Source organism: Phacochoerus africanus, chromosome 12, assembly GCF_016906955.1.
Source record: "Phacochoerus africanus isolate WHEZ1 chromosome 12, ROS_Pafr_v1, whole genome shotgun sequence".
Taxonomy (NCBI): domain Eukaryota; kingdom Metazoa; phylum Chordata; class Mammalia; order Artiodactyla; family Suidae; genus Phacochoerus; species Phacochoerus africanus.
Window position 1 is genome coordinate 37,959,697 of NC_062555.1, and position 14,908 is coordinate 37,974,604.

Consider the following 14,908-nt stretch of genomic DNA (forward strand, 5'->3'; position numbering starts at 1 on the left):
CATCCCTAGTACTTATTTATCTTGTAACTAAGAATTTCGTACCTTTTGACTGTCTTTATCCAACTTCCACTCCCCTTACCCTCTTCTCTGATAACCACAAATCTCATTTCTTTTTCTGAGTTTGTTTCTGAAGTATATTTGACCTACGACAGTATATTAGTTCCTATTACACAACTATAGTGCTTGGTTATTTCTGTACATTTCAAAACCATCACCAGAAGTCTACATATGCTATGTCACCAGTTATTTTGTTGTATAGTTATTATTTTTCTCCACCCTGTATGTTTTATCCCCATATTTACCATATTGCACATCTCATCCCTCTGACTCATTTATTTTGCAACTGGAGTTTGAACCTCTTAATCTCCCTCATCTATTTCTCTCCTCTTTCAATTCCCTTCCCCTCTAGCAATCACCTGTTTGTTCTCTGCATCTATCTGTTTTGTTTGTTCATTTGTTTTTTAGATTTCACATATAAGTGAAACCATGCAGTATTTCTTTTTCTGAATTATTTCACTTAGCATAACATCCTCTAGGTCCACCCATGTTGTCACAAATGGCAAGATTTCATTCTTTTTTATGGCTGATTTGCATCCTATTGTGTATATATATATATACACTACATCTTCATCCATTCATGTACTGATGGACACTTGGGTTGCTTCCATATCTTGGCTATTGTAAATAATGTTACAGTGAACACAGGGGTGTGTATATGTTTTCCAATTAATATTTTTGTTTTCTTCAGATAAATACCCAGAAGTGGAATTGCTGGATGATATCGTAGTTCTTTTTTTTTTGAGGAATCTCTATACTGTCTTTCTTAGTGGCTGCACCAATTTACACTCCCATCAACAGTGCATGAGGGTTCCCTTTTCTCCACATCCTCACCAGCACTTGTTATTTGCTGTCTTTTTGATAACAGCCATTCTGAGAGGTGGGAGGTAATATTTCATTGTGGTTTTTATTTGTACTTCCCTGATAATAAATAATGTTGAGCATCTTTTCATGTGTCTGTTGGCCTTCTGTATGCCTACACTGAAAAAATGGTTGTTTTCACATGTGCAGGAAGAACTTGTGAATCTGGGCCATTTGATGTGCATGAAAGCAAAAATTTTTCAAAGATTTACAGATCATGTCAAAAAGCTACCAACTTGTGGAGTTCCCATCATGGCTCAGCGGTTAGCAAACCCAACTAGCATCCATGAGGATGCGGGTTCAATCCCTGGCCTCAATCAGCAGGTTAAGAATCCAGCGTTGCCATGAGCTGTGGCATAGGTCGCAGATATGGCTCAGATCCTGTGTTGCTGTGGTATAGATTGATGGTTACGGTTCCAATTGGACCCCTAGCCTAGGAACCTCCATATGCTGTGGGTGCAGCCCTAAAAAGACAAAAAAAAAAAAAAGGCAAAACAGCTACCAACTTGAAATGGTTCCCACTGATCAAAGATGAAACAAGTGCATCAAAAAAGAACAACTGGAGTTCCCGTCGTGGTGCAGTGGTTAATGAATCCGACTAGGAACCATGAGGTGGCGGGTTCAGTCACTGCCCTTGCTCAGTGGGTTAACGATCCGGCGTTGCTTTGAGCTGTGGTGTAGATTGCAGACGTGGCTCGGATCCCGAGTTGCTGTGGCTCTGGTATAGGCTGGGAGCTACAGCTCCGATTAGACCCCTAGCCTGGGAACCTCCATATGCCGCGGGAGTGGCTCAAGTAAAGGCAAAAAGACAAAAAAAAAAAAAAAACAACTATAACTACTTCAAACACATGGTATAAACCCACAAGTCTATGATGAAATTCAAAGATTAGGAAAGATCTATAGAAAACCAAGACAGAAAAAAAAAAACAAAAACCCTCAACCACAAACCCAACCTGCTAACATTATACCAAGTCTTTAGTTTGAAGTTGGTAATTAAAAGAAAGGAATTAAGCATTCATCGTTCTTTCGCAGTAGAAACTATACTTTAGGGTAAGATAGCTGACAAAGGAAAGCTCTTCTTCAGAGAAAAAAATGGCACCTCATAAGCATAAATATGACAGAAATAGCATGATGATACAAGTTTACAACTTCTAATTAAATAATTGATTCAAGTATCATCAATGGATGCTAAACTATTAGATGAAAATTAATAGGGAATCCTATAATAGAAGAACTGGGCTGACACTATCTGAACACAACTAGAAAAAGTGGGACAACCATTCATTATTATGTACCTCCTGATGTGATGCAAAAGGCAATATACAGCACCACCTATGTGATGCTACTCTCCCCATCTAAACAATTAAATCAAGCTTCTGGAGTTTCCTGGTGGGTCAGGAGGTTAAGGATCCAACATTGTCACTGCTGTGGCTCTGGTACTGCTGTGGTGTGGATTCGATCCCTGGCCCAGGAACTTCCAAATGATACATGCAGAGCCAAAAATAATTTTTTCAAAAATGAAGCTTCTAACCATGACTTTGTAAGCATTAGAGAAGCAAGCCAAAACACAACATAAGAACACAAAGATAAATCCTGAATGTGGAATACGTTCAGGACAAATGGCCTAGTTTCTCCATGTATCAATAACATGAAAGCGGGGCGCTGCTGTATATATCACAAAACACTTGCGAAAGAACATGACAGAAGATAATAGGAGAAAAAGAATATATATATAATATGTATGACTGGGTCACTTTGCCGTAGAGCAGAAATTGACAGAACATGTAAATCAACCACAATAAAAAAAAAAATATGTAAGTGTGGACTTTAATCAAATTGTGAATGGAACATCCCACAAGAACAGCTGAAAAAAAGGGGAGTTCCCACAGTGGCACAGCGGAAACGAATTCGATTAGGAACCATGAGGTTGAGGGTTCCTCACTCAGTGGGTTAAGGATCCAGCATTACTGTGAGCTGTGGTGTAGGTCCCAGATGAGGCTCAGATCTGGCGCTGGTGTGGCTGTGGCAGAGGCTGGCAGCTGTAGCTCCAATTAGACCCCTAGCCTGGGAATCTCCATATGCCACAGGTGCGGCCCTAAAAAGCGAAGAAAAAAAAAAGGAATTCCCTGTTGATCTAGGGGTTAGGATTCAGCACTTTTACCACTGAGGCCCAGGTTAAAGCCCTAGTCTGAGAACTGAGATTCCCACATCAAGCTGCTGCATGCCTTGGCCAAAAAAAAAGAGCGCACACAGTAGGAAGACACAGGAATATGCAAATAGAATTTTTTTTTTTTTTTTTGCCGCTTGGGTTGCTGCTATAGTGCAGGTTCAATCCCTGGCCGAGAACTTCCACAAGATATGGACAAAATATTAATAATAGTAACAACAGACACACATCAAGCATAAAAGAAGTTACGGAGAATTCCAGGATAAAACGTAGTATATTAGCTTTAGAAAACAAGAATATTAGCTGACAGTGGGAAAGTATTATGCTTCTAATGAAGCATATGTTAAAAACCTTCATAATTTTCAAAACTATATGATGAAGTCTCATGCAGTTTTGAAAATACCATTACATAGATCATCTTATCTAAATCTCATATGCTTTTAGATATAAGCAAGTATTCCTATCAGTTTTACAAATTAAAAAATTCAGTAAAGAGAGGGTTGGGATTTTTTGCTCTGTTTTGTTTTTTGGCCATGCCCACAGCACATGGAAGTTTCCAGGACAAGACCAGAGCCTCAGCAGTAACGATACCAGATCTTTAACACAGTGAGCCATGAAAGAACTCCAGAGATGGTTGGATTTTAAATGGTAAATCAGGAGTTCCAGTCGTGGTGCAGCGGAAATGAATCCGACTAGGGACCATGAGGTTGTGGGTTCGTTCCCTGGCCTCACTCAGTGGGTTAAGGATCCGTCATTCCTGTGAGCTGTGGTGTGGGTCACTGACATGGCTCGGATCTGGCGTTGCTATGGCTATGGTGTAGGCCAGTGGCCACAGCTTCGATTCAACCCCTAGCCTGGGAACCTCCATGTGCCATGGCTGCGGCTCTCAAAAGACAAAAAGACAAATAAAATGAAATAAAATAAATAAATACTAAATCAGAACTATAACTTTAGAAAATTCAACTCACTATCCAGAGTTCTGTTCATTACAATATAATCTCTCCTGGCAAAAGACACTAATTAAAAACCTTATAATAGGGAGTTCCCGTCATGGCTCAGTGGTTAATGAATCCAACTAGGAACCATGAGGTTGCGGGTTCAATCCCTGGCCTCGCTCAGTGGGTTAAGGATCCGGCATTGCCGTGAGGTGTGGTGTAGGTTGCAGACACGGCTCGGATCCCTGGTTGCTATGGCTCTGGTGTAGGCCAGCGGCTACAACTCTGATTAGACCCCTAGCCTGGGAACCTCCATATGCTGCAGGAGCGGCCCTAGAAAAAGCAAAAAGACCAAAAAACAAAAAAACAAAAAACAACCTTATAATAAATTAAAGTAAGATATACCATACTCTTGGATTGGAAGAATCAATACTGTCAAAATGACTAAACTACCCAAGGCAACCTACAGAGTCAAGGCAATCTACAGATTCAATGCAATCCCTATCAAACTACCAATGCCACTTTTCACAAAACTAAAACAAAATATCTCTTAAAGCTTGTTTGGAAGCACAAGACCCAGAATAGCCAAAGCCATCCTGAGAAAGAAAAATGGAGCTGGAGGAATCAGGCTCCCTGACTTCAGACTATACTACAAAGCTACAGGCATTAAAACAGTATGGTACGGGCACAAAAACAGAAATATACATCAGTGGAACTGGAGAGAAAGCCCAGAATTAAACCCACACACCTATGGTCAACTAATCTATGACAAAGGAGGTAAGAATATACATGGAAAAAAGAGAGTCCCTTCAATAATCGGATGGCTACATATAAAACAATGAAATTAGAACACTCCTTAACACCATACACAAAAATAAACTCAAACTGCATTAAAGACCTAAATGTGGAGTTCCCATTGTGGCACAGCAGAAACGAATCCGACTAGGAACCATGAGGTTTTGGGTTCAATCCCTGGCTTCGCTCAGTGGGTTAAGAATCTGGCATTGCCATGAGCTGTGGTGTAGGTCACAGATGCGGCTCAGATCTGGCGGTGCTGTTCTGTGGTGTAGGCCTGCAGCTATAGCTCCAATTCGACCCCTAGCCTGGGAATCTCCACATGCCACAGGTGCAGCCCTAAACTCCCCTCCCCCCCCCAAAAAAAGGACCTAAAATGTAATTCTGGATACTATAAAACTCTTAGAGGAAAACATAGGCCAAACCTTCTCAGATATAAAGCACACCAGTATCTTCTCAGATCCACCTCCTAGAGTAATGACAATAAAAACAAAATAAACAAATGGGATCTAATTAAACTTAAAAGTTTTTGGCAGCAAAGGAAACCCTAAACAAAATGAAAAGACAACTCAGAATGGGAGAAAATATTTGCTAATTAAGAGACTGAAAAGGGGGAGTTCCAGGTGTAGTACATCGGAAACAAATCTGACTAGTATCCATGAAGATGTGGGTTCTATCCCTCACCTCACTCAGTGGGTCAGGGATCCAGTGTTGCCATGAGCTGTGGTGAAGGTCACAGATGAGGCTAAGATCCCCTGTTGCTGTGGTATAAGCTGGCAGCTGTAGCTCCGATTTGTCCCCTAGCCTGGGAACTTCATATGCCATGTGTGCAGCCCTAAAAAAGCAAAGGAAAAAAAAAGAGAGAGAGACTGATAAGGGATTAATCTCCAAGATATAGAAACACCTCCTGCACTCAATACCAAAAAAAAAAAAAAAAACCAAACAATCCCATCAAAAAATGGGCAGAAGATCTAAACAACTTTCCAAAGAAGACTTATAGATGGCCAAAAAAACACATGAAAAGATGTTCAATGTCACTAATTATTAGATAAATGCAAATTAAAACTACTATGAGGTACCACCTAACAATTTTGTTTTATATGGGTTCTCAAAGTGGAAATGTTCTACTACCTTGAAATTCTGCTTAGGTAAAATGCCTAGGTCTCTGAATAAGCCAGATAAGTAAACTAGTATTACAAAAACTAGTACAAGGATAAAGTTAGATTCCCTGTTAATTCATAAGAATTATCTAGAATTTCTTATTTCAGATAATGGATGGAACAGAATATAAACAATTCAGTGATTTTTAAATTATTTCAGAACAAAATCTGTGGTACATTCTTTAGTTTGTTTCTTATTATTATCATCACTTGGAAATAGAGTAACGTTCAATAGAAAAATTTTTGAGAATTTTTCTCCTCCCCCCTGCCCCTACACCGACAAAAGCCACTCCATACATAATTCGTAATCTGGCTGACATTTGACTTTGAATTCCATCCACAGAAAGGAATCACTTACTTACAAGGTGTGTGGTATAAGGTATATCTACCAGGAGGAGGAAATGGGGAAGTTACTGCCCATATCCTTCCCCACTGAACTCTGGAAAGAAATATTAGCACTCCCAAACTATAGGAAGAAGTCAGAATTGGTAAGATTCCATTCTTACTAATGAGGGGATAAATGGGAAGGAGGATACAACCTCGCCTAGGACTAACACCATGATGATGAGTTGCAGCACAAGCCAAGCAAGGCCAACCCGATCCTGAGTCTCCAAAGGGTTATTAAAGGAGGCTGGTGCTAGGCCAGCCAGTAGTAACAAAACAGAAAAATACTGAAGTTAAAGGTAACTAAAGACTGAATGTGGTATCAGAATCTCTAACTTTGTTGTTCTCTTCTATTTACCCATCAAATTTGATGGTAACTAAAGATTTCCATTATTTTTTCTATAAGTTATGAGGGACATTCTAAATTATGGTATTTATGCAAATATTCTCAAAAATCTAGGGACATATCTTTCGCAAATATCAAGAGTATACTATATATCACTATATAGAATTTGCAGTATAGTTAACGTCTGATGGGTGTTTTATATTTCAACGTGTGATCTTTGCTAAGATCAAAACATTCAACTCCTTAGAAGAACAGTTTCTAAAGTCAAAGTTTAAAGTCAAACTCTTGTCTTCTCATGGGGGAAAAAAAAGGTTTTAAGGGGTCTTAATACACAACAGAGAAAATCAAATACTTCAAGATTTATATATACATGTATACATGTATCTTAAGAGATAAAGGTCTAACGGTGGATAGGAGCAACATGTCAAAGGAACTGGGCAGAGAGTTTTAAAAAAAAACAAAAGTAAAGGAGCTCCTGCTGTGGCTCAGCGGTAGCAAACCCGACTAATATCCATTAGAACACAAGTTCGATCCCTAGCCTGGCTCAGTGGGTTAAGGATCTGGGGTTGCAGTGAGCAAAAGTGCAGGCTACAGACTCGGCTTGGATGTGGCATTGCTGTGACTGTGGCAAAGACCTGCAGTCGCAGCTCCAATTCAACCCCTAGCCTGGAAACTTCCATATGCCCCAGGTGCGGCCCTAAAATTAAAAAATAGTAATAATTTATAATAATTAAAAACAACAAAGTAAACCAGAAAAACACTATCCTCCCTCGCAAAAGTCCTAGTCAATTTCATTGTTCATCATAACTTTTTTTTTTTTTTGGCTGAGGTGTACAGTGTCTTGATGTGGGGTCTTAGTTCCCAGACCAGGGACTGAACTCAGACCAAAGTGATGAAAGCACTGAGTCCTAAAAACCAGAACACCAGGGTACTCCCCATCATAGCTTTTTTTTTTTTTGTCTTTTCAGGGCCACACCCGAGGCATATGGAGGTTCCCAGGCTAGGGGTCTAATCAAAGTTGCAGCCGCCTGCCTACACCACAGCTCTCGGCAACACTAGATCCCCAAGCCACTGAACGGGGCCAGGGATCGAACCCAAAACTTCATGGTTCCTAGTCAGATTCATTTCTGCTGTGCCACGATGGGAACTCCATCATAACTTTAAATAGATAAAATTTCTCCAATACTGAGAAGAGTTACTTCATTCTTTTAAAAAGAATTTAAATACCATAAATATATGATACCTTTTTTTAAAAAAAGTTCCTGTTTAGAAAAATTTACCTATTTCTCTTCTTCACTTGACCACATAGTTACATTACACAGAATTTTATCCTAATTATATAATACTGCATACTTGAAAATAAAAGCAAATTTTTTTCAACAATGTTTCCACATCAGCCCTTTCACCATCCACAATTATTCCTAATGAAGCCAAAACCAGACATCAAAAAATCTTTCTGGGGAGTTCCACTGTGGCACAATGGGAGGGGTCCCACTGAGCTGGGACACAGGTTCACTCCCTAGACCAGCACAGCGGGATAATGATCCAGCATTGCCCCAGCTATGCTGTAGGTTGCAACTGCAGCTACGACTGATCCCTGGCCTGGGAACTCCATTTGCCTCAGAGTGGCCAAAAAAAGAAAAGACAAAAAAAAAATCTTTCTGGGAGTTCCCTTGTAGCTCAGTGAGTTGTCACTGCAGCTACCCAGGTCAATGCTGTGGCATGGATCCAATCCCTAGCCCAGGAACTTCCACATGCTCCAGGTGTGGCCCAGAAAAATAAACTTTCTGAACCTATTTTAGTTGATAACTGCTTAGACTGATTGATTCTTTATGAACTGTCCACATAATACAAGTCTCTCATTATCTGAGGTCCTGCTGTACAGCACAGGGAATTATGTCCAATCACTTGTGCTTTTGTGATGGAACATGCTGAAAGATAACATGAGAAAGAGAGTGTGTATAGATACATGACTGGGTCACTTTGCTGTACAGCAAAAATTGACAGAACAATGTAAATCAACTACAATAAAAAAAATTTAATAATAAATAGCAATGAAATTCAACAAGAAAAAAACAAAAAGAAAAGCCTCTCATTGTCAATGTTATCAAAATTTAGTAAAATGCATACTTCACTGACAAATCTGTTGGTTTCCCTGTTTGGAGAAATATATGTAACCTGTGTATAAGGCACCATTAAAGCTTGTTTGTTTATTTTCGGGAGAAGAAAAGATTTATTGTTTGCAGCAAGTAAGGAGAGCACTGGGGATCTTTCCCAAAGCCAAATTACCCTGAACAGCAAAACCGGCTAAGTTTTAAGCTAAGCATACAGCATATTCATGATAGGACTTGAGCAGAGTAGAATTCAGCATAGAACAATTCAAACTGCTTTTAAAAACTCTTTGGCCCTGGCGTTCTCCTGTGGCTCAGAGAGTTAAGGATTCAGCATTGTCACTGGAGTGGCTCTGGTCACTGCTACGGTGTAGGTTCAATCCCTGACCAGGGAACTTCTACGTGTCCTGGCTGTGGAAGCCAAAAAAAAAACAAAAAACAAAACAAAAACAAAACACAAAGAAACAACCCTCCCAGAGTTGCCATGGTGGCTCAGCAGTAATGAACCCATCTAGTATCCATGAAGACATGGTTCAAGCCCTGGCTTCGATCATTGGGTTAAGGATCCAGTGTTGCCCTGAGCTGTGGTATAGGTCGAAGACATAGCTGAAATCTGGCATTGCTGTGGTGTAGGCCGGCAGCTGCAGCTCTGATTCGACCCCTAACCTGGGAGTATCCATGAGCCACAAGAGCAGCCCAAAAAAAGCAGGGGCGGGGGAACCTCTGGCCTTATAACTCCAAAGACAATAGGAACACAACACTTGAGAAGCTGACCTTACTTTTTTTTTTTGGTCTTTTTGCCTTTTCTAGGGCCGCTTCCTAGAAAAGCATATGGAGGTTCCCAGGCTAGGGGTGGAATCAGAGCTGTAGCCAACGGCCTATGCCACAGCCACAGCAATGTGGTATCCAAGCTGCATCTGCACCCTACACCACAGCTCATGGCAACACCGGATCCTTAACCCGCTGAGCGAGGCCAGGAATCGAACCCGAAACCTCATGGTTCCTAGTCAGATTCGTTAACCACTGAGCCACAACAGGAACTCCCAAAACTGACCTTTATAATCCTTTATAATCAAGCCAATATTGGTACCAAATGTTAGCAAAGATGCCACATTACAGACAGATATACTTTTGTATTTACTAAAACAACATGCCTAGCAGAAGAGGATTTCCTAAATATGATATAAAAAGCACAAACCAAAAAAGACTGAAAAATTCAATTCATTAAAATTAAGAACTTTTCTCACCAAAAGCCTACAAGGAGGTAAGACAAGCCACAAATAGGGAGAGGATATTTGAAACCATAAATTAACAAATAATTAGTATACAAAATACATAAGGCAATTTTAAAAATAAATCAGAAAAAGAGAAATAACTCAAAAATAGGCAAAGAACTTGAATATACACTTCAAAGAAGCACAAATGGCCAATGAACAAACAAAAAAGATCTTCAACTTGAGGAAATGCTAATAAAAATACAGTAGATACTATTTCAAACTGAACGGATCAGGAAAAAAAATTAAAAGTTTGACAATATCAAGTGTTGGAGAGGAAGTGAAGCAACCAAAACACACACACTGCTGGCTCTTGACTCAGTAACCACAAGATTCACAATTACCATGAGCTAATTCAGTGACTCAACACTGGAAGCATGTGGTAAGCGTTAAGCAACTGACAATGACCAATCCAAAATTCTGAGAACACGTGAGGATTACTGCCAAATACAAATTTTGGCCAGTGAACCAGGTCCAACCTGACTCAGCAATATATTAAAAAAAAAATTTTCAGTCCTTTATCCAGTTTATTTTGTTAAGTACAAAATATTCAGGTATTTATTTCGTCCTAGAATACTGATGACATCTTAAGTGACTAAAATTTTAATGAACTATTAATCATTTCTACTACTATTTCAATGAGAACGAGTCGTCTCAAATGGCATTACTTTAAAACTAATGCTTATACTTTAAACTTACTTGATAAAAACTAGAATAGGGAGTTCCCATCGTGGCGCATGAGGTTGTGGGTTCGATCCCTGCCCTTGCTCAGTGGGTTAAGGATCCGGCGTTGCCGTGAGCTGTGGTGTAGGTTGCAGAAGCGGCTCGGATCCCGCATTGCTGTGGCTCTGGCAGTGGCTCTGGCGTAGGCCGGTGGCTACAGCTCCGATTCAACCCCTAGCCTGGGAACCTCCATATGCCGAGGGAACGGCCCAAGAAATAGCAAAAAAAAAAAAAAAAAAAACCTAGAATGGCCCTGTGACCACCTAAAAGGCAAAATGATGTAACAGATGCACTAAGGGCACTGAAATGGAACAACTTTTATTGAGTTCAAATATATACTACCATTTTAGAGTTATAACTTTGGTTAAATTCAACACCTAGAAAGCATGCCTATCACAACCTACCTACCTAAACAGATTAGGATTGAGATTATGTAAAGTGTTCAACAATGCCTATTTTATTAACAAAGGCCCAGTGTTAGCACCTTTCCCTTTACAAATCTAGCCACCCTCACCTTAAAAAAAAAAAAAAAGTTTTGGCCCTACCCATGGCATGTGGAAGTTCACTGGCCAGGAATTGCACCCTCACCACAGCAGCTACCCAAGCCGCTGCAGGAACAATGCTGGATCCTTAACCCACTGTGCCACAAGAGAACTCCTTAAAATTTTTAAAATCTGGAATTGTAACTCTCAATTCATAGGAAAATATTATTCTTACATTCAAATTATTTTCCAATATTATAAGAAATTGTGGGGAATTCCCATTGCAGCTCAGTGGAAACGAATCCGACTAGTATCCCTGAGGGTGTGGGTTCAATTCCTGTCCTCGCTCAGTTGGGGATCCAGAGCTGCCGTGAGCTGTGGTGTAGGTCACAGACACGGCTTGGATCCCATGTTACTGTGGCTGTGGAGTACCATGCCAGAGTAAGCCAGCAGCTGTAGCTCCAATTTGAGCCCTAGCCTAGGAACCTCCATATGCCACAGGTGCAGCCCTAAAAAGCAAAAAAAAAAAAAAAAAAAGAAGAAGAAGAACAAAGAAAAGAAACTGTGTGCTACAGGTTAGAAGAGCAACACCCTGTTTTCTTCTTTCTCTAAAGGCTCTTTCCAATAAGAAATCAGATTCTGGAAAAGCAAGAGACTTTCACTTATCTTCCTGATCCAGAGGCAGATTCCTATGCTGTGTGGGAAACTAAATCCAGCTGATTGCTAAGCTTCAACTCAAGGTTTTCCTGATTCTAAGAGGAAGCTTATTTAATGTGTACTTTAAGGTACTGCACCCTACATTTTGCATTTCCTGAGAAAGACTGCCTGAAGAAAATTACCTGACTAATGATGAACTGATGATGGTTTTGGTTTGAGTTATTCGGAGGGAGGAGGGGCGGGATTTACACTTAAAATAATTTACAGGAGTTTCAGCTGTGGTGAGGCAGGTTAAGGATTGCCACAGTTGAAGCTCGGTTTCTATCCCTGGCCTGGGAACTTCCACATGCCTTGGGTGTGGCCAAAAAAAAAAAAAAAAAATCTGCAGGTGAAAAGCCCGAGAAACATTCAACAATACAATTAAAGAACAGGGAAAAAAAATGTGTAATACTGACGTCTACACTCTGAGGTAATGAAAATAATATCTGTAATACTGAAAAAACTCGGAGAGAATTTCAGGCACTGAATTAAACTTCAGGAACCTTCTTTTTGCCTAACCTGGCACATGCAGAAGTTCCCAGGCCAGGGACTGAACCCAAACCATAGTAGGGACCCACAGTAGGGACCCTGAACCCAAGCCACTACAGTGACAATGTCAGATCCTTAACCCACTGCACCACAGAAGAACTCCAGGAATTTTCATTTTAAGTATGTTACCACAGTCAAGACATCAAAGAAAAGTCACACAAGATAAAGTGACATTTGCCAGTCTAAGAAGTGGGAACTAACAACTATTGATGAGAACTGTTCACAGACCTAATATTATCATATTAGGATACTGTTATTGTCTTCCTCAAAATCTAAAAGAACAATAAAATCTTTCAGTTATAAAGTATGTCATGATAAAATCAGTCAAATACTAAACAAAAGAAAAATTCAGGAGTTCCCATCGTGGCGCAGCGGAAACAAATCCAACTAGGAACCATGAGGTTGTGAGTTCCATCCCTGGCCTCGCTCAGTGGGTTAAGGATCAGGTGTTGCTGTGGCTGTGGTGCAGGCTGGTGGTTATGGCTCCAATTGGAACCCTAGCCTGGGAACCTCCATATGCTGTGGGTGCGGCCCTAAAAAGACAAAAAAAAAAATTCAGAAAGTTCTAAACATTCACATAATTTTCTTCCTTAGTCTTCCTTTGCAAAAAACACTTTTCCTTCCAATGAGGCCATAGCAAGTTAATAATTTATTTGCTATGCAATGATAGATTTTCACTAGAGAAACATTAATTTTCCCATTTCCATAATTATAATGTCTTATTAATGCAATACACAATAGGCATTGAATAAGTGTTGAATAAATAACAGAAAGAATGAACAGGATGGATTAGGAAAATTTAACTTAAAAAATTCCACTTTAAAAAGTAGGCTAATACAAACAATGCAATTTTTCTAGACTTTAGATAGTTAACATTCTTTCACAAAATAATAGAAACTTTCAGTTTAACTAGGTTGGGACATTAACTAGAAAGAGCTGGCTGTCACTAAAAACTAAGTGCCCTGTTTTTCACATCATCAAATCTGACAAAATTCTAAAGAGAAACATCCATCATATCTATCGAAATTCTCAAATTCTAATAATCAGAACTGAGGAAAAAGAGAAAGCACTAGTAAATCGAGTTAGAATATATTTAATAGGTCACTAAATTACCAAACCTGGTTTTACAACACTCGTGGTGTCTAAAAACTCTCAAAATTTCACTTCAGCTTAATATAAAATGTATTTTTATGCCCAGTCATACATTTAAGAAGCTCGTCTGGAAACAAGAACATGTGGCTATAACATAAAGGTCAGAGATCACTGATAGAGAACAAATAAATGAACTATAACTTGATGTTCCCCACGAAAGATTTGGGACTGTTTGTGAACCCCAGGTATAGATAAGTCTCCACCCAAGAAACAAACAAAAGAAGCAAGGTTAACATACCCGGAGAAGACCAGACAATGTCAAAGATACCCCCAAAGATCACGCACTCCGGGTCTGGTCTCTCTTTCTCCCGAATCTCACCGCCTCGAGGAGAACTAAATCTGCATTTCACGTCCCCAGTTTACTCTCAACTTCCTATCACTCACCTTTACTAACACCTGGGTCCCTCGCATCAACATCCTCTAATTCCCACGGAGCTCTCTCACTCTACCGCGACTATTTTCCAGGAGGGTATTAGTCCCCTTAATCCGAATTCATTTATTTTCCCGCAACCCATCTGCCCTCCGCCCTTTCAACTCTGGTCCCCTCACTCCGACCCCTCTCCCAGAATCCTCCCCAAGTCACCCATCTCCGTCCCCTTCGCCCTCACACCCCCCTGGGCTGCAGCTCCTTTCATTCCTCTCAGCCTCCAGCTTCTTCCCTGTCCCTCCCCCATCCGTCTCCCAGTACCGGCTTCCTCCTCCAACTCCGCCCCTCTCCCCCCTCCCCCAGCGGGAGGCCCCCCTCACCTGAACGCCGCCGCCTCTGCCGTCCCAGAAGCCGAAAGGTGCTGCCGCCGACCGGCCTCCCAGGCTCGGTCCCCGCTGAGCTCCTGACGGCTCCTAGGGAGAGCGAACGCCACCACCTCCAACTCTGGCCGCCCCAGGCCAGGCCGTCACCGTAGCCTCCGCCAGTACCACAGCCGCCATGTTGAAGTCCCGCTTCCCTCCTCCTTCCTCTCACGGCTCCGCCCCTTTCGGCGTCTGATGTCATGGCGCCGTGCTCCACCCCTCGAGCCAATGGGAGGAGTCGTCGGTGAGGTGACTAATCTCTCCTAGGGCTGAACAACTCCTGTGTGGAGCGTTTCGAAGGAGTGAGTGAACCCTGCTGACCAGAAAGGAGGGAGGAAAGGGGATGGGTCTCTGAGAGGGTAACGCGTCAGGGTTAAAGAAGTTGCCCAGGCGGGAAGCCGCGACCCATCAATCTCCAAGGGACGCA

General features: G+C 41.0%; 1 protein-coding gene across 3 annotated transcripts in view; it reads right to left on the reverse strand.

Annotated features, from left to right (window-relative positions):
• UBAP1 (ubiquitin associated protein 1) overlaps nt 1-14,698 on the reverse strand; it is a 71,440-nt gene extending 56,742 nt beyond the window's left edge. Inside the window, exon 1 of one of the 3 annotated variants that reach the window (XM_047754472.1) lies at nt 14,440-14,698. In XM_047754472.1, the coding sequence (XP_047610428.1) occupies nt 14,440-14,683 (244 nt within the window). In that variant the 5' untranslated portion in view covers nt 14,684-14,698. Of the gene's footprint in view, nt 1-13,930; nt 14,044-14,439 lie in introns of those variants that run through there. The other 2 variants (XM_047754474.1, XM_047754475.1) reach the window with 2 other exon arrangements.
• Between the last annotated feature and the right edge of the window lie 210 nt (nt 14,699-14,908).